Source organism: Symphodus melops (genome assembly GCF_947650265.1).
Source record: "Symphodus melops genome assembly, chromosome: 13".
Classification (NCBI taxonomy): domain Eukaryota; kingdom Metazoa; phylum Chordata; class Actinopteri; order Labriformes; family Labridae; genus Symphodus; species Symphodus melops.
The window spans coordinates 21,101,746-21,122,218 of NC_136703.1; the positions used below are offsets into that span (position 1 = coordinate 21,101,746).

The window sequence follows — 20,473 nt, forward strand, 5'->3', positions numbered from 1 at the left end:
GTGTCTGTTTTTAAACAAGAAAAGGTATTAGATGTATTTCATTTGCTCAATTTCTTGCTATTTAATCTATTTTCCAACTCGATAACCTCGCTTTTATTTTGAAAGTTCTCGCCGGATATTCTTAATAATTACGTCTGGCTTGTTGGTGATGCTTTCAGAGGAAGACCTACACGCATCGCTGCAGTTGAGATAAACCTGTGTTTCTGTGGATCCGCAAAGAAGATTCCCCGCTGCTCTCCTGCGTGGATTACTGAGCTGACACCGCCAAACTCCACTCAGATAAGTAGGAAATAAATCAACCTGTTCAGATCGGCGCAGCACACACCAAAAAGTGCGCTTCAAATATTTTGCACAGCTTTTTTTGAGACTTTCGTGCGGTCAAAACCAAATTCCAGATAGTTATTTTTTGTGCCTTTAACAAGTTGATCTCCAAGAGCAGTTTTTTATGAATGCGTGACGTTTTTTATCTCGGATGACAAAACCCAGAGACACCCAGCAAAGGAACTAATCTGACTCTTAAAACTGTACAATGTAGTTTTATCGGAGTAGAAGGGGAGGATTTGAACCCTCAGAATGAACTCGGTGAGCCACCTGTGCTGTACTTTCTGTGCTGTAAAGACATATCGAGCCATGGGTTGAAAGCGACGATGATAGACTGCGGGGATACTCAACGTGGGAGGGAGCAGAAATTTCTGTGTTATGTAATGATTGACAACAACTGATAATTAGTGGTCGATTTAAACGAGCATCACCCCCAATCATCCCTTTCCCCTTTCCCTTAAGTAGATCCTAAGAGGGCTAATTTGACATGTTTCATAAAGATGTGGCACAAGTCAATGAAATTCATTATATTTTTTCACATTACCATGTACAATTACTTGATCAGAGAGCCTTTAAATTAAGCTTTTGCCTAATATAATTCATATTTACTTGACACCCCTTCCCCATTAGACATACTTTTTTTTTCTTCTAAAATCTAGTTTGATGATTAATATCCATCATGATGCCCCCAACTCTTGACGCACTCCATGCACATTTGGCATGGTCTATGAAAATGACTTTGACTCCTGGAAATCAGTCAAGCAACAGTACTTTGAACTCCTCCTTGTCTTTGATCTCTTTTCTCTGCATTGCAACACTTTTAACGGCAATTAAAATGCTATAATGCTCGTTTCTGCCCTCAGATTTGGGGATATGTAGTCTTTTTGAGCTGCAAGAACTCTTAATCTCAGTGACTCTCTGTTTCTGAACATCCAACGACAGCAGTAAATCTTCTCTAGTCGTTGGTCCCTCCCTCCCCCCCACTCATCAGGGCTGGTGGGGGGGGTGGATTTCGGGCCCCACAGGGGTCAAAACCGTGGTGGTCATAACCCTAAAGGTAGGGTTTCCACCATGGAGACCAGCCCGGAGAGCCCGAACCGGGCAGTGGAGTACCTGCTGGAGCTCAACAACATCATTGAGAGCCAGGCCAAGCTCCTGGAGACCCAGCGCCGCCGCATTGAGGAGCTGGAAGGCCAGCTGGACCGGGTCAGCCAGGAGAACCAAGATCTGAAGCAGGAGCGCAGCCCACACGGGACAGGCTTGGAAACCCCTGAGCAGAACCACAACCACAGCCAGCCTCTGTCCCTGCCCATCCATCATGGAGGTGGGAGCGGTGGGAACAGTAGTACCTCTGCGCCTCAGGCAGCATCTGGACCAACTACAGCTCCAGGGCCCAGCAGGGAGAGGAGGAGCCACACCAGGCTGACCCGAGGTCTCTCCTGCGGTTCCAACACCACCGAGCGAGAGCGGCTTGAACGCACCGACAGCACGGACACCAACACCAGCTCCACCATACGCAGAAAGTAAGTCCTTCTCCAACACAAAACCTTTCTCTATTGGTCTGATCATCCACCAATGAATGATGAGCGTGGCATCCTGTCAGAACACAGGAATGTCAGGGATGTTGTCCAGGTTGCTCTAAATTACAATGATGACCAAAGTCTGCGTAACATCCATCATGTCACATTGTATATTCCCAGCCAGTATAATGATAGGCTGCATGGAGTGTCTCCAGTCCTCAGAGATAATCCTCGCAGTAATAGGACTTAACCTAAGAAGGGAATGTTTAATTCACTGCTGTGAGAAAATATGCAGAGTGCAAGAGGATTAGAGATAGAGTGATAAGTGCTCAAGGTGTCCATTACATCATGCAGTGACTGGGCCTGCAGAGGGTTTGATTTTAGAGGTATTCAAATGTTTTCTGATAAACAGATTTGAAAATTGGCCATTTTGACAAACAACGACCTGTTATTGTTTTTGATTGTCACAAAATAATATTCCTGAAACCATTTTATTTACTTGGTTATTAGTTATGGATTGGCACACATGCTGATACTTTATGTAAGGCAGTTGCCTTTATGGTATTGGGACAACTACACTATAGAGCTGTTCAGATACCATTTTCCCTTCTGGATAGTAGACTTGAGTAAAACTGCTCAAAAAGAGGAAGGAATGAAAAAGATTTGAAGTATAAAGTCTGACTTGAGTATTGGGAGATTCTCTTGGATACTGATGTAACTGAAAATATTCTAAACCTTTTTTTTGTAAAGACGTTGAAGGTCAACAGTTGGCAAGCTTAAACTAACATTACAATCTCTGCAAGCCCCATGTTGTTGTTGTTGTTTGTTATTTTCACCCAATAATTTGTCTGAAACTGGTGGATGTTTTTGGATTGACTGGTTATGGCGTGGTATGTTTGCACAGACGAGCACACTTGCTGATAGCCCGTTCTGTATTTGAGGCAGAATAAGAGGCTGACACAGATACTGACATCACTATCAGGACAGATGCTGCATTATCTCCCCCCCCCCCCCCCAGTAATGACTCTCATACTTAAACTTTAGTATCAGTGGATACGACTACCCTGCACGAGTATGTTTTTTTTTTCTGCATTTAAACATTGTTGGATATACTCTAATATTGCCATTATTTTGTTAGCTTTAATGATTCTCTGATAGCGAGACACTGTTGTTGTTTTTTTGTGGTTGCAAGATAATAAGCTGGAAATTTGAACGATTTTTACAGGGATTAATAGTTGATCCCTGAAGTGTTGGAGAGTATTAGGGGGCCGATACCAACACTTGTATGGTTATTGTGGGCCGATAAACACAGACAATGGTTTTAGTCAAATGTGATTCCCAGTATGCTTAAAGTAAGGTTAACGGTACAGATAATGGTTTTTAGAGACTGACACAGATATTGTTTTTAATATTGGATACCAGTATGGCTCTGAGGGGCTGACGCTGATATTTTAACTGTTATCGGATGCTAAAATAAGTCATTGTTTTGGTATTGGATGTTGAATTTGGCATCATAGCAAAGGCCTTTGCCAATAATGGTTCGGTTATTAAAGGCCCATACAACTCATGGTATGGTGTTTGGGGGCTGGTGCCTGTGTTGTTGTTGTTAGCTTAGAAGTTCTATGAAAATACTGGTGTTGTTTTTTTGTGGTTGATTTTCAGTATTTCTATTTCATTTGTGTAATGATCACAGTCTATTGTGTGTGGTGTGTGTGTGTGTGCGATCAGAATAGCAGTGCGCTGAGGAAACTTGATTTTTGTTGAGAGCAATGGGGCTCTTGGATGGCGATTTGAACTTTTAGGACCAATGCAGCCCTTCAGTATGAAAAGAAAAAAAAAATCCACCCACAGTTTGCTCAAACTGTGTTTTTTTTTCCACCTCTTTACGCTGAACGTGGGTATTTAGAATAGCGCTATATAAAACAAATGTATTATTATTGTTATTATTAACTGTAGACTGGTTGCTTTTTTCATTCCCCCCCCCCCCCCCCCACACACACACACACACTCCCCCAAACTCAAGCCTGACCTGAAGTTAAGAGTACTGCAAAAACACACACAGCTTTGGCAAACAGCAAGTGCATCTGTCCTCGCTTTTTACTTTTTACTTCACCACGCACAGATAGAGTCGGCTTTTGTTCCCGGAAGCATTAGGCTTTGTGAGTAGGCAACAATTCATGTAGGGAAAGTACACGGTGAAATATATTGTGACAGAAAACCATTGGTCTCTGAGCCTCTGATAAGATTCCTCCGCATCAAATCATCTTTGTTGTAATTACTGGATTTTGCTCCCAATCTTCTCATCAGTGATTGATTCCGACTTCACCAAATCCCTTATCGATTGTCTCGGTCCCCTCATCATCTCTTGGGGCGGGGGTGACTAAGTCATTACACTGAGGCACATTTAGTTATTTATGTGGGTGTTAAATGCAGAGATGATTTGCAAATGTAGATCTTGCATGTCCTCTCTTGTTAATTGCCTGTAGCGCTTGTAGCATGACTTTGGATCCAAGCTCAGACAAGCGTATCATACAGAGTGTCACATTTAATAAAGAGTCACCCGCACACTGGAGAGCCATATTGTCCCCGTCTGGCTTTGACTCAGCCGAACCCAAAACTGGCTGACGAGCTCAGGTCAGTGACAGAACCCTCCCACCCACCTCTTACACCAGATCAGATTGGAACATGCATTTTCTTCATCACCAAAGCCTGTGTTGCTCTAAATATGGTGTCAACTCAGCGCAAGAGACAGAAGGGAGATGTGGGAGAGGGAGAGAGATGACAAGGGGGAGGAAAGTGACTGGGCGACCTTACTCAGCGGGCCTCAGTCTAAAAGAGAAAAGGTGGAACACACACACTGATTTGCCATCTGTCAATACAGTGTGCGAGAGCGGGCGAGTGAAAGGACGAGAGGGGAGAGAGTCTGGGCCGGTGAATGCAAGGCTTGTTTTTTTTTCCCGGTCCAATTAGTTGCTGTTCCTCCTGCAGGAGTCCTCTGCACTCTTTGTGCCTCCCGAAACTATTTCAATTCTGGACAAGGAAACTGAATAAACTGTCCCCATTTTTTTTTTTTTTTTTTTTTTTTTTTCAGCCATTCGTGCGGCATCAAAAAACAAAGTTGCCCCTCTCCTCTCGGCCCTCCCACGGGCACACTGTAAACAGCTGTCCCAGAATTCTACCCCTCTTTCTTTTTTTCTCCCCCCCCCCCCGTTAATGGCAGTGTGAACAATGCGAGTCGTAGGCCTTTGGGTGAAATGATTTTCAACGTCAAGTACCCTCTTCAAGAAGCAGCGGGGTCGAGGGCATCGCAGCGTCTCGCTGTGAGCACGGCAGATGTTTTCTTGTTGTTATTTTGGGAGAGGTCATGCAAGAACATTTTTTCGGCATGAGTCTTTGCACGTGTGTGTAAGTACATCTTTATATAATGTATATGATGGTGTGAGTGCACCAAAAAGCGCGATAGAGGGAGGCAGGTCCATACAGAGAGTGCATGAGAGATTAATTAGTGTGACCAGAGTATAATTACCACGAGCCCTGGGGTGATAATTAATGCTGTGTGTGTGTGTGTACATGCGTGTCTTTTTCTGTGGGTGCGTATGCACACACAGTAGGATATAACCTCGGATGTCCATTATTAGACGGCCACACACAGTCTGCCGTGTTACCATGATGGGACAGTTCTCGCTGCATGGGTGAGAGATCACATCCTTCATCGTGTGCCACATATATGCTCTGTATTTTTTTCTTCTTCTTTTTTTCCCTTCCTGCAGCTCAAGGATTGAGTGGCTCCACTTCCTGGGGATGACAGTGGTGCTGATACGCAGAGTTGTATTATTATGTAATCCTCAAAAAGAGGTCCAGCGCTATCGTTTTTTCCTTCTTCACTTTCACTTTCACTGTCACAGCGGGAGTGCCGAGGAGCTCCAAAGAGCCCCTGCAAAGGTGCTCGTGTCTCCACTTGTCTCTCTGTTCCATCCATCTCTCTCTCCTTGCGTGCATGTGATCCAACTCTCCTTCAGAAACTGACATTAATTCCGCCGAGGACGCTAATGGGTTTTTATTTCAGAAAGAAGCCTAATTTGCTACTTTTGTGCAGCACTACTACACACAACCCCCCCCCTCCCCGCTCTCTTTTTCTAATTCTCTATTTCACATACCCACGTACACACACTCACTCTCTCCCCCTCGCTGTTTCTCTTTCCCACTGCTGCAGATATGACTCAGAGAAGCTGCAGAAATTACTTTTGTGCTATTCTCTTTCTCGTCCCCTGCGCTCACTCGCTCTTTTCCTGCTATTAACTGAAGCACGCTTTTTTTTATTGTTTTGTTTCCGATCGGCGTGATTGAATTTTTCTTTCTTTCTGGTTGAGAGTTCATTATATGTGCGCTGATTTGCAGAGAATTTTGAGCAGCGTTTTTTTTTTTTACATCCTATGGCTGCACAGATAGCGCAGATACAACTTAGAGGAATGAACTGGCCCTCAGGCGAGTGTGTGGGTTAGCTCAGCCGAGCTGTGCTGACCCGCTGCAAACAGTCTGTGTGATGTGATGGGAGGTAATCTATTCTCTCTCTCCGTTGAGTTTCTATAAGAAACACAGAGAAAGAGCAGCTCCTCAAGAACTCAAGTCAAACTCTTGCTTTATACCTCCCATTTCTGGATATGTATTGTTAAAATTAAACAGTGTTTAATTTGCTGTGAATTTGATTATAACAGCAGGGGTTAATGATTGGTTTGATGCAGTTTAGCTTAACGTACATTTAAATGATGTGTGTGACTGTGTGTGTGTGTGTGTGTGACTGTGTGTGTGTGGGAGGCAAGCGTGCGTAGGTGGTGTTTTTTTGCCTTCTCCTCACCATTTTTCAAAGCAGTGATTGTTCATGGATTCTTTAAGTGTGTTATGTGTGCGATAATGAAAGGCACACGCTTTCATTTGTGTTTGGTCACATGTTGCTTAATTCACGAGTGACGTATTTTCAAGTAGCAGCGGGTCAATGACAAGACAGTGCCAGAGAAGGGTGACCAGTGACCTCAGCTCCCTCAGCATATTCAGTGAGATGTGGATTTGTGGTTTCTGAGGGTTTTTTTTTTTCTTTTATTCAATAAAGTGCATTTTTCATCTGAAGGAAGACAACTGTAACAGACTTGTTAGGTTTGACAGGAAGCCAATATGTTTCTTAGCTACAAAACAGTAAAACTAATAACGACTACTATTTAACAAATGTGCAGTTCAAAGTGATTCACAAACAGACATTGAAAACGTGAGAAATGATCGATTTAAAGAAAGAATCAATCGTTGTCAAATTTTGAATACGTCAAATTAAAGCTTTGAATATGGCTATAACATTACTGATAATGCGTATTTCCCACGTGTATGACTTTAAAGTCCTGTGCCAAATCCGTTTTGCACCTGTCGACACATAACCTCCTTGTCCACAGTTACTTTTCATCATTTCATTGCATCCTTCTGTGTCTCCTATTCCAACATGACTTCCTGTAAAGGATGAGTGAATAGCTGTGATGTAAAGTTTTTTTTCACAGGAAGCTTAATGTCCTTGGACCGGGAGGGATGTGGAAGATGTAGTTGCTGTGGAAACAGTAATGCCTAGCATTTTTCTTTCCCTTCATTTTTTACTCAAACACCTCGATCCACAACTGGGATTTGGATGGAGATGCTAAATATCCTGATCGGAATCCGAATTGTTTTTTTTATTGCCAAGAACATTGACATATCCGAGGAAGTTTTCTTGGTGTATTGGTGCAAAAACAGTTAACAACTTAAATAACATAAGAAGCAAATCTCCTTGCAAATGCGTCTTGCCCCTGCCTCCCCCCTTTTTCCCACCATGAGATTTATCAAGGTGGCCTCTTTAGCTGAAATGCAGCTGTGTATGGATCACTGCTGTGTCCAAATGGCACAATTAGCACAGAGATTAGCGGCCCTGCATTGTCATTAGCGAGGAGTGCCGAGCGTTAAGCCTTCTGTCCATTCCTGAGCGGGTTAAAAATCACTGTGGACATGATTATGACTTCCCTCTTGGCGTTATTTCTGCCTCTTATCACTCCTTTCACCATTCGCTTCGGAATCTCTAGCTCTGAATTTGATTAACACTTCCTAAGTCGGCTACCAGCTGCTGCTACTATCTAACTTTATTCATTGTGCTTTTTTTCTCTGCTCAAATGCAGGATAAGTGGCACTTTTTTTTTTTTTTTTTTTTTTTTTTTAAGTCGGCATGTTTGTCAAACACTCATGCACGCGTAGCAGAAGAGGGAGACTGGTTACCGTGGGAACGCTGTGAGCTCTTCTGTGAAGAAGTCTGTGGGCGAGAGACACAGAATAGAGAGAGGGAGAGCTGGAGAGAAGAAGAGAGGGTAGGAGTGGGAGCGGGAGCAGGGTGAAAGACAGAAGCAGGATTGAATGACGAGTTGACGGGGACGAAGGAGATGTATCGACGACGGATGAGTGCCGTGACTTTTATTCGCCACATCTCACAGGTTCATTGAAAAAAGTTCAAAAGTGGTTTCGCTCACGAAGAACATGAGTCATGTTTACTGCTAAGATCCGTTTCAGACTCCGCCGAATATTCCTTTGGCGTTCTGGAGGGGTATCACTTTCTTGAATTACTCCTTCTCTGTCTCCCACATCACATTTTAAATGAAGCCTGATTGCTCTTCATGGGCTGAATCATTCCCACACACCTGCACACCAGCGCTCACACAACATGGGCAGGCTAACAAACAGGGTACAGCAGGTGCCTGGTGTGCGTAGTCGAGTCGTAACTGTAACTGTGCCCCTCCTTGTCAGTGCTCGGCACTCAACGCCAAACGCCCACACAGGCAGTCCGCGCTGTTGCCAAGCAGCAGGAGACTCAAGCTCACAGTGGAAAGTGATGGAGGCAGGGGAGGGAGGAGAAAGGGAGGGGGGAGTTTGGTTGTGGAATAGCTGGTAGAAGGGAAGGAAAGTAAAGGGGAGGGGAGGCTAGTGTGTATAAAAACACACTTAACTTTGGGCTACAGCGCAGCGTGTGTGGTTATCAAACGTCTCTGTCAGCAGGAGTCATGCGGGTTACACGCTGGAGGTGGGATGACGCAGTGCGCTCCCACACGCTTATTTCATAGACAATGGTGGAGAAATCAAAATCTCAAATACAGCGGCTAAAGAGCAAGCATGGATTATGCACCGAAAAAAAGAAAAAAAAATCTTCGAAGACACAAATGGAAAAGGCTCCCGTTTGTGAAAAGTTGGCGGCTCAATTAAACGTATACAGAAAAGGGTGCTGGAGAAGTCTTCCTCATATGGGATCCTGGTTCCCACTCTCTTCACTCATCTATACATAGCCTCACCCACACGCTGACTCCCCCATCCCTGCAGCTGCACAGGTTCGAGGAAAAACACAGATAACAGCAAAGAAAAATAAAAAATGCTCCACTTCTTCTTCTTCTTTTTTTTTCCCATTTCACAACCCTCCTCCACCCTTATCCTTCCATTTTCCCTTACTTCCTTGATTCCTCCTCTCTTGATTAGTTTCACCCTTGCCCTCCTCCATGTTCAACCTCTCCCACTCTTGTGTAGCTCGCTCTCCTCCCACTCTTCCTCCTGCCTCCAGCCTCTGTCAACTCAACGCTTTAAATACCTCACACTTTCTCCCAATTTTTCCCGGAGCCTGGACTTCCTGTGTCCTCTCTGTCATGTGTTATCACCTGTAATAAGGGTCGTCACACTGGTGCAAATCAAATCATATTGATACACGTTTTCAACACCAAGGCGACAAAAAAAACAAGTCCTGGGAACCCGATCTTGGATGATTTCTTGAATTTTAGATTTAGACATTCTCTGTCCTGCAGGCAGCGCAGGGTTAAATTATGACAAAGGATTTGCACGTAATTCAAAGTTTTGGGACTTTTTTGATATACAACTAAAATAACAGAGATTGTTGATCGTTTTAGTGCGTGATATCGGTTCTATAAAAGCATCGAAAGTTTTGACAGCCTGAACTGTGAGCCTTTACTTCAAATCGTAATCCCTCATCTTTGCTGTTTTGCCATTCTGTGTGCCTGTTGATGACATGAAGAGACTCGAGTGTGAGTGGGTAGCTTGTGTATTTTGTTCTTCCATGGAGGAGCAGAGGAGGAAGAAGAAAAAAGGAGGAGGACGACTATTGGGGCCTGGTGTGCGAGTTGTTTTAAGGCACTGTGGGATTTAGGCATAACTACTCATGGAGCAAAAAACACCACATCCTAAATGAGTCTGTCAACACTTGCCACACTGGGGAAAGTCTACCAGGAGGCCCTTTTTCACTGGTGAAATACAAATCTTGGCAGTAAGAGACCACACAGTGAGTACAAGCATTGCTCAGGCTTACGTAACAGCACCTCTGCCTCTCTTCACATCTCCATCCAAAGCTGAACAGGTCAACGAGTTCATTTGTACAGAATAGTCCTTTTTTTGGCCCAGAGCTACGGATATCTGACAAACAGAAATGTAGGTACAATACACAGGTCACATCTCAAAAGGACGCTCGGTCACATGGGGTCTTTTCCTGTTAATCAACCTCGGAGGCTTCCCTCTGTGTAATAAAGGAACGGACAAGTCGCTCTTAGTCCACACTCTGCTTTAAAATAGCCTATTGACACGTTATTCCCACTTCATTTGAACTTTTATAATCCGCACCATGCAATCAAGCTTTCCGCCTCTATGCTTATATCCTAAGACGTTCTCTTTTTTTTTTTTTTTTTAACCAGCAATGTTTCCCGACCGCTTAGCAATCGTTACACGGTTGCCAACAGCTGGGATCAGTGTACTGCGTTTGTCTTCTTTGCACCCTGCTAAAACCCAAGAGGCAAAGACAACTTCAAATCCAGTCCAACATGCTTCATTTGATGTCACCAGTTGGATTAGAGGATAAGGACGGATTATAGCGTGTGCTATTGTTAACTAGTCCAGGGAGATGACGAAACCGACAGTATATATCTCAACATCTGTGCTTAATTGCTAAAAGCTCCACCAGCGAGATGTTAATTTAATTCAGTCTGCTTTGAGTGCTGAGCAGGTAGTGTGAAGTGGGCTTTTAGAACTTTTCTCTGCTAACAATCGCCGCCTGGAAGCGGAGAACGTGAACCACAACATCAAAGTTTGGAAAGCTCAGCAATTACTCCCCACAGTTCTGCAGAGCTCGGACATACATCTCGTTTGTTCAGCTTTAAGCAACCCCTTTGATACAGTAACATTGTTTTCTCACTGTTTATTGATACATTCCATCCATCCATTCGCTATGCTGCTTATCCTGTTCAGGGTCACAGGGAGGCTGGAGTCATGATCAGGATGTGCTCGTCTGTCAAAGGGCTGACATGCAGAGACAAACAACCAGTCACGCCAACATCCACACTTTAGACACAATTTAGAACCAATAATTAAATGAACAGACATGTCTGTTAGCTATGGGAGGAAACTGGAGTACTGGGAGAACTTGCACACTCCACACAGAAAAGGCCCTGCCCAACTGGGATTTCAACTACAAACCAGGGTGCTGGGAAGCGACAGAGAAAAGTACTGCAGCTAACATCATTCATTTTTTAAAGGCAGGTACATTTGAGTGTCATCTGCATAAAGATGGTAAAATATATATTGTGGGGGTTTTTTTTTCAATCAATACGAGAGGGAAAAGGTAAAAAGAGAAAAGAATAGGAGCAAGTTTTGAACCCACATAACTGAGAAACTTCTATGGGACAAATAGGACCAGAAAGACGTAAAGGCTGCACCTTTTAAACCCACACTGTGGTCGAGGCAGGATATCAGAGTTGTGTGATAAACCGCTTGAAAAGCAGCTTTTAGATCTAAACGCATAAGAACAGCTGAGTCACCGTTCGTTGATGACAAAACTCTTCAAAGCGCTGCGAAAAGACTTACAAATCAGCTTGTAATATGTCAAGACTACCATTCACATCTTCGCAAGACTGCATTAGCAAGAGTACAGCTAATGCAGTCAGGTTGTTTAAATGAAAGTCTCAATCTTCAGTAGGTCGAAGAAAAGGTCAGAAATCACTTCTTCCTTTTTCGGCTCAGTGATTTCACTTCACAGCTGGGTACAGATGTTTTTAGTAGACGTGTTCAAACAGGTTTTAATAATGTATTTATCAGGGACTATTTTCAGTAACTATTTACAGCAGCAGGACAGTTTATGTGACTGATTAAAAATAGAGTGAGATATTGAGGCAATATTTAGACAGCTATGATGTTCTATGGGACTGATTAATGTCAAATGTAGTTTGGTTTAACAGACTGAGCATGTTAGGATTTATTCATTGTTGTTTTTCTTTTCTTTTACTTTTAGTTGTCATTAAAATCCACTAATACTAGTACTTGTAGCTTCTAAGTTGTTTTTTCCGGCAACCAGTAATTGAATAACAAGTCCAGTCAGTTTGATCGCCTCTTCTCTCAGCTGGCTGTAAAATAAATCTGCTAACGCACAGTAAATATCACTTCCTTTTCCAGCCTCTTCTCTCTATCTTGTCTCGGTTCCCGCTCCACTCTCAGAGTGCTTCCATGCTAAAAATGACAGGGACTGCGCGTCCTTGGCGGCAGCTGGCCCCTGTGAGAAACCAGCAATTTAAGTACATGCTAATCTCAACCACTGCTCGCTCTTGAGCCGCTCGCTCGCTCTCTGTAGATGGAGCATCTCTAATTCCTGCCCGAGTAGATGGCTGGTAGAGAGGCTTTTGTGCTGTATGTGCACTTTTGCATGCATTAAAGAAAGTGGTTTCACATTTTCAAACAGGACTACCCACAGAAGAACTCCTCTGTAGACCAGAATGAAACTTTAAAAAATCCAGCAGAGAGGTTGGAGATGAATGAGATGATGTTGTACACTTCTACTTATTTCTTCTAGTACCATGTACCATATACTCTTCTCTTCTTCTTGCACTTGAGAACACGTATATCTGGAGAATCTTTAACCAAATTCTGAGGTGTTTCACTGATGTTTGTCATTGTTGCTGTTGTCAATGTGTTCAAAATGTCACACCTATTATTTCCTTTTAAATGTGTCATTCCTCCTACTATCATTGCTTTGTCATTATCAGTGTGCTGCTTCAAACCAATGCTCTTCCTTCTGTCTCTTTCTGTTTTGTCCCTGACTGTTTGTCTTTTGTCTGTTCTCTCTGCTTCTTCCACGTCTCTGTGTTTGCTGTCCTTCTGCGCATCCGTCTCTGGCCCCTCAGTGTCCGGCCGTCGTCTATCTCAGGGCAGCCCACCTCGGCTCCCAGCACTCCTACGGCAGCTGGTTATGCCACTCTGTTACCCACCAGTCTGACTGTTCACAGCTTCGTCAGCCTCCATCAGTACTGCTGCCCCTCTGCTGACCACAGCGTGCAGCGGGAGGACAGGTAAGGGCCACTGCAAGGCACCAAGAATCCATTAGGAGCCTTGACTACAATCCCAAATCCTACTGTAGCAACCACGCCCAGATCCTCCTCTGTGGCCTTTTCCTTTCATTTCATCCTCGTCTGCCTGCCTGCTTTACCCTTGTGCAACCCCTTCCTTTTTCCTCTCATCCCACTTAAGAGCCTGTTTTTTAGTCTCCTACCTCTCCCAGTTGTGACTAATAGCTTGAGTTAGGCACTTAAGCTAGTTTGAAAAAGACACAGCTCCTCACAGAGAGCAGTTATTTGTGCTAAGTCAGGACACTAAGGTGCGCTGAGTCACAATTGAACCTGATGAATTCTTCCCCTCATTTCTCTTCACATTTATCCCCCACCTGATGCTGCTCTCAGACACATCAGTGCATGATGCTCCAACACTGCCACCTAATGGCATTTTACAGATGTGATCCTTGTATTTAAACAGTGTCTGGATAACACTGTTCAAATGAAATTGCCTGTTTTTGTCATTGTTTCTGCTCTGAAAAACATTGACCAATAAAATATCAATCACAAAGTGTTCAAAAACAAACTCTTTTCAAGCAGAACTGTAAGAAAGTAACTAGTTCCTGGTATCATTTGCTGCTTTTCTATGGGATTCGAGGCAGTAAATAAAGAGCCTTGGCACGGGAACTGTTGATTACACCAACAAAACAAACAAAAAAAACATGAACATGTCCCTTTAGCCTCGAGATAGCTGTGATGAGGGTTTTTTTCACACTTTTTTAAAAACAGCATAAATTGTTGATTCAAATGGCGTGTTCCTTGATGATGCCTTACTTAAATGAGAATTTTTTGGATGCTTAATTCTTTATTTTGTATCGGTGATGATTGTTGGCACATCCACCAATCAGTTGATGAATCTTATGTATAAAGTGCTGAATAATAAAAAAGACTTAATTACTTTATTATATTATCTACTGAGACTCAACATTAATCTACATGAGCACAGCACTAAGCAACATTTAGAAAGTTAGAGGAGAAACTTCCTGCCTTAAGTGTGTTGGTCTGCTGTGATAGAGAGAGATGCATAGAGACAAAGTCAGTAACAACAACAATGAAATCTCCAGCTTCAATTCTAGTAATAATGGTAAAAGTATTGGCACAGTTACTGAGATAAATCACATCTGCAGTTGTATCTTCATTTTAGTTTTTGCTTTAAAACCATTAAAGGAGCTGTTTTACCTTGTTATTTGTAAAAGAAAGGTTTTCTCTTTGAGGTTGGACTTTTATTGTAAAAAGAGGCAATTTGGAGACATCAAATAATTAGAATATAAATCGATGCTAAAAACAATCATTTCACTTTGCTCTGTGCTTTTATGTCTGCTACATTCAGCTTTCTCTGCGTTTCTGTCTCGTGCTGTTTTTCACTCTGTCCTCCTTTCTCTTTTTTCCTCCTCTGTCCTGTTTGTCTGTCTTCCTGTTTTTTCTTCTCCCTCTCTCTTTCTCTCTCTCTCTTTTTTTTTTACTCGTCCTGTGTTGCTTTCCAAGAGAGGAGGGTGAGGAGGAGGAGGGTGCCCATCAGTTCTGTTGTTCTGCCTCAGGCTGCAGTAGCCCCTCCTCTCGCTGAGCCGAGGTGTGACCGACTGCACAACGTCTCACTTGCCCATTTACCTGTGAAAAGACTCACAATTTATGCTGCCAGAAAACGGAGACCTCACTGTGTACCAAAAAAATAATAATAATACCACTACAGAGTATTTTCAAATAATTAAAGAAAAAAAATGCATGCAACTTGTAGTCTTTGTGGCAGTTTGAGAATGTGCTATCAATGATTTATTTCTGTATCATATGGTTTGAGTGTTAATTTTTTAGGAGTCGTGATGTTGTTTTTTTCTCTCTGTATTCTGCTATTTATTTCATTTCTTGCAGCCATAACAAGCTGTCAGAACACATCACCATCCTTTGCTCGTTACTGTCCCGCTCATGCGTATCTAGGATCCACTAGTTGAGTCATGTCAGTTCGGATGTGCCCAGTAGTCACCGTTTGTTATCTGTACAAATCACTATGCAGTCACCAACCATTATGCAACGTCAGAGAAGCTAACCTCCTATGTGATGTATAGATTTAAAAATATGGAGTTTGTGTCACATGATAGTTTGATCCTTCCTGCAAATTCTGCACTCATATTTTCATGTTTCTTCATTCCCTGGAAGAGATGAATCTCTTTCTGGAAAAAAAATAAAAATAAAGCTCACAATTCTGTTTTTCAAACTTTCCAAAGGCAATATTGGTGTTGCTGTAATGTTTGCATGTTCTTTGAGTCATGCAGGAATGTTGCTCGTACACACCAACCCCACTCATCTCCACCTCGAGCATAATGCACTCATACACATGCAACATTTAATTATGTGAATTCTATTTTCAGCTTAGTATTGATTTTTTTTTTTTGTCGTGCATAATCCTTGAATGTTAATTCTTTTCCTCTGCAGAACACACAGTATGTCGCCCCGTTATTGTTGGCAACTAGCTTTGGAAGCCGATCAGCCGAGTCCTTTGCCAAAAATAGTAAAAATGTCCAAACATACGCTGTGTGTAGATGTGCAATCGAGCATGTAAAGTTGAATCATGAAAACTCAGGACCGTTATCACAGATGCACACTGCAGCAATATAAACTACTGAACCTCAGAGAGCATACTAAGGTTCATTATACCATAACTTTCTTCTTTGACAGCCTGCTCATGACGTGCGTCCTGCCTTTTCTCCTCGAATAAGTACACATTTTCATCTGAGTACATTTCATCCCCACAAATTCATCATTTCATTCATCTCTAATTAAAAGCTGCTTTATGTCATCCATCTAAGAGGCTTTTACACAATTCTCTTGTGCCCAAGCAGACATCAAGGGCATACATTTTCTTTCAAAGTGGAACACAAAAGCAAAAGGAGTCATTGTCTTGTATTTCTCCTCCCTCCTTTTCAATAAATGAATGCACTTCTTTAATGTGTCTCTTGTCTTTTACTATTGTTGCTCCCCTTTGTGACGTATGACTTTGTTTTGTTTAGTCGTGGGTTGTGTAATTAGCGTGACTGTGCGTGTGTGTGCGTGTGTGTGTGTGTGTGTGTCAGTGATCTGGAGCAGTGAGGCGGGAGGGGAGGGGGGGGTGTGGGAAGTTCGTAGACTGTCAAGAATGTAGCCTGGACAGCTTTTTCAGGGCGAGCAAGAGCGAATGTGAAAGTGTGTATGAAGGAAAGAGAGAGAGGGAGGGTGTGTTTATTATGACTATGACACTGCTCCAGTCAGTGTAGGACCGTCTCTGACAGTAGCAGCATGGTAAGAACTCAACTTTTATTTCACTTTTAAAATGGTAAAAAAAAAATGTAAAAAAGAGCAGGGTTTGGCATGAGGGAGAGATTCTATTTGTTTTTGTTTGCCAATTAGATACATGAAGCTGAATCCATTAAAAAAAACACAAAAAAAACAGATGAAGGTGGATCTAATGATATGAAAGGCAGAGAGTCAATGTGGCATTTTTTGCTGTGTTTTTGAAATAAAGACATTTCTCTTGGAAGAAGCTGACAGCAGTAGACTTTGACAGAGTGATGAATGGACTACAGAGATGCGCTCTGTGTGACAGAGCATACATGCCGTTCAGATGACAGATCACATACTTCTCAAAACCTGGCTAATTAGGCAGCCTGTCCCAAATGCCAATCACAAGGAAAGGCATATACAGAACACCTGACATGATCTTGAAAGTTGGCTCTAACCTCTTCAGTTCAAAACTTACTTGAACAAACCGTTCCACAAAGGTTTGTCATTTAAGTTTGAAGGCCTGTACAGTGGATTTCAGTAAAAGTCTGCAGTCAGCACGCTGGTGAAGTGATTACATGAGCTGCATGTAGAGACTGAGCCTCAGCTGTGCCCAAATGTGGAAGTGAATCGGTTAACAACAACAAAAACTGTGGAAATTATGCAGAGTGCAGTTTGTAACCGATTGGTGTAAAATACTACAATTAGCCTTGAAGAAAGGAAGAAGTCTTGTAATGAGTGTTTACCTCTAGTTAGCTTATCTCTTCATTCTCTCTTGTCTCAGTGCCAGAGATGACCTTAATTACCATCCATGCTCAAAAAAAGAGCAAATATCCAGCGACAGCACTTTGTAGCCTCAGCTTTTTTATTGAAGAATTCACTTCCTCAGTGCTGGATAAAAGGATTATCTTCTACTGACAAAACTTTATGTCAAACCTTGAACTTGAGGGTCTGGGTCATCAGAAGAAATGAACAGTGTATCTGTTTGTGTGTGTGTTTGTTGGAAAGCTCACCGCTTTTCGAAGTGGCAGAGGAGTGTTGGCGTCGGCGGAATTCTCCGATCTGAGCCATGAATGATTTGATTGTTTTCTTTTTCAGTTTGCCCATTTCAAAGAATGAGATCACACGTGACAAAGAGAGCACAGTTTGTCCCTGTTGTAGATTATGATACATCAAACATCAAACTGTGTGTTTTTTTAAAATCTCTTTAAGATCATAACCTGGTGGTTAATCTTAGCAGAACTACAGAGAGTTTTTAAACTACTCTAACTAACTACTTTCAATTCATTCTCTGTTGGACTTGAGTCGACAGTGAGATCAATGTCATTACTGGCTTCTTCATGGCAGGCAGCAGAGAGGTTAATCCCCCTAAGTCTTCATGTCCTGTGGCGGGTTCGATTGCACAGTCAGACCTGCTGCTGCTCGTCACACAAACAAAAATACACTCACACTGTAAGTGCATCAATATTACATGAGTGAGGGACTGCATTTACTCTCTAGTTTCTCTCATTAGAACTCTTGTCAATTTTCCGCCCACGTTTTTTATTCCTTCAACACTATCAGCGATCGCTTTCCTGTTTATTAGATTTCATCCATCTGTTTCGCCTCCAATTAAATGGTTGCGGGTAGCGAAACTCTGTGCTGCTCTTTACGAGGGAGCCTCCAGAGAGCACCTCTCTCTGGCACTGTAACAGGAATACAGGGTTTCTTGCATAAGTAATGAGCTGGTGCAGATGCCAGCTGTGATATGGCCGCACTCATGTTTTATACAATCAACTTTTCACTCGTATATCATTCTCACCTTGTGCCTTGCCGCTTGTCACCTCTTGGCTTTTGCTACAGGCAAAACCCAATGACAGCCCTGTTAAATGCATGCACGCACGCCCTGGAGGAGAGGTTGAAAGGCCTTGCATGGAGAAAAAAAATAAATCAATGCTCAAACAGAATCAAATTTATTTAAAGAGCTGCAAAAAAACCCCAAAAAACCTTTGAGACTTTTAAGTGGATCCCTCTGAACTTGAACATCTTTTTATTGCTCAGAGGAAGATTTTAAAATGCGAACTTGTATTAATGCATACAAACTGAAAATGGGTACTGTCACATAATCCATACAGTCAGCCATTGATTCAGCAGTTGTCGAGCCACTGTAGAAAATACTCTCTCCTCGAGGGATTTTGCTTTTCTGTCTTTACTTGAAGTGACATGACAGCTGTAAGGATTTGGAGGTCAATCCAGAGGAGCAGCCATGAATAATCTACCACCTTAATGAAACTAGGCTTCTCGCTGCAAATTCTTTTTTTTCTTTTTTTTCTTTTTTTTTGCGCTGCATGTATTTTAGGTTTCTGTGACTCAGTTGAATGAGCAAATACCATCTGCTCCTGCTGATGTGCATGGCAGGAAGCTGGGTCGCTGCTTGTGTCGACCTGTTGGCAGAGGCACTCGCAGTGCTACTTTCCATTCCTTAAAAGGAGCACTTCTTACTTTGAAGACAAAAAGACAACATTTCCTATTCTCACAGGTTACCCAGGACATTATACAAATAGTAACCAAATGTGGAGGATATTTTTAGGCATCCTGAACAAACAAGTTTAGAAAACGCTCTGTTAGCATTCTACACATATTGATTATTCGTCTGTTTTCATAACAAGACAAGTATTATGTAGACTGTCATTCACAACCTGTGGAGCATCTTCAGCACCCACCTCAAGTCTGATAATAGTCAATACATTGTCATGGCAACTACGCTTCTCATCCTAACAACTGACTCACCGCCCACCAAGGTCCCACGGCAACCGTCACCAAGCAACCCCCTCCCTCTTCTCAGTTACTCTATTTAAGTAGCAGTGGCGGAGGAGGAATGATAAATGCTGCTCAGAGAATACATTTGTTTTTTGAAAAGGAGATGGAGTTGTGCTCAACAACTTGTTGCTCGTGATTAATTAGCTTGGAGTATAAACAAACTGCGTGTTCATTTGGTGACAAACGATCTGCTAATAGAATGAATAATAGGTGGAGTAACTGTTTAATATACACCTTTTAGATGTTGAGTCTAATCTCATTTTGTCTTTTAAACTCAGGGCCTTTGAAGGGTTTCTTGTGTTGTGCAACAAAACAGATCCGTCCTCTGTGTTGTTAGACTCAACAATAATTTAGTGAGGTCATGTGGTCTTTGAGGGAACAGGAAGTCCTGCTGAAAGACCCTTCAATGAACAGCAGTTTCCCCCTTTGTTCACTCCAAAGACCCTGAGTCCTGGTTTAGAAACTGGGAAGTATTTTAATAACACTTTCAAGAGTGCAATCAAAGTGCAATCAAGTTAAATACACAGTTATTTCCCTGTTTGTCCACAAACACAGGAAGTCACTGTGATCCAGTGGAACAGCAACAGCTCAGGCACAGAGGTAGACGTAAATAAGTTCACCCACTGAAAGGAAAAACATTGTCATACTTTTCATAAACAGCACGCGCGAAAGATGCTGTACCATCAGGCAAACGATATAAACCACTAATGCCATACTAAGAAAACAAGATTTGCATCAATGTAATCTCCGTCACGCCCCTGTCGCTCTGCCTTCTTATGGGACGGGCCCGGCATTGCACAGAAAGGGGTGTGGCTGCAACAAGAAGGAAATGTAGGCAGGAGCATGTGACTGCTGTTGTTCTCCCATACACAGACTGCCAAATTGACTTGTTTGAGCAGATGTGTGTTACAGGACACTGAAGGACTTCTGGATTAACTTGAATGCTGAGAAGTTGGGTTTTTTTTAAAGTGTTTTTGGTGAGCTTCCTGCGAGGCGGTGTGTGATTCCATTTGAATCCAGCTGAACTTAGTTGATGAGTTTCTGTAATTGCACAATCTTAGCAGCTTGTCATCTTGTGGTAGACGTTAAACTGCATGTGCTTTGTGTCACCATATATCACGGTGATGTCATGAGCCTGTTTTATACCCGCGGCTGATGAGCAAC

At 42.6% G+C, this 20,473-nt stretch overlaps 1 protein-coding gene across 2 annotated transcripts in view; it reads left to right on the forward strand.

The window, feature by feature from the left end:
- The first annotated feature begins 143 nt into the window (after nt 1–143).
- iqsec2b (IQ motif and Sec7 domain ArfGEF 2b) overlaps nt 144–20,473 on the forward strand; it is a 30,041-nt gene continuing 9,711 nt past the window's right edge. For both annotated transcript variants that reach the window (XM_079359703.1, XM_079359704.1), the window contains exon 1: nt 144–1,844. In XM_079359703.1, coding sequence (XP_079215829.1) covers nt 1,393–1,844 — 452 coding nt within the window. In that variant the 5' untranslated portion in view covers nt 144–1,392. The remainder of the gene's footprint in view (nt 1,845–20,473) is intronic.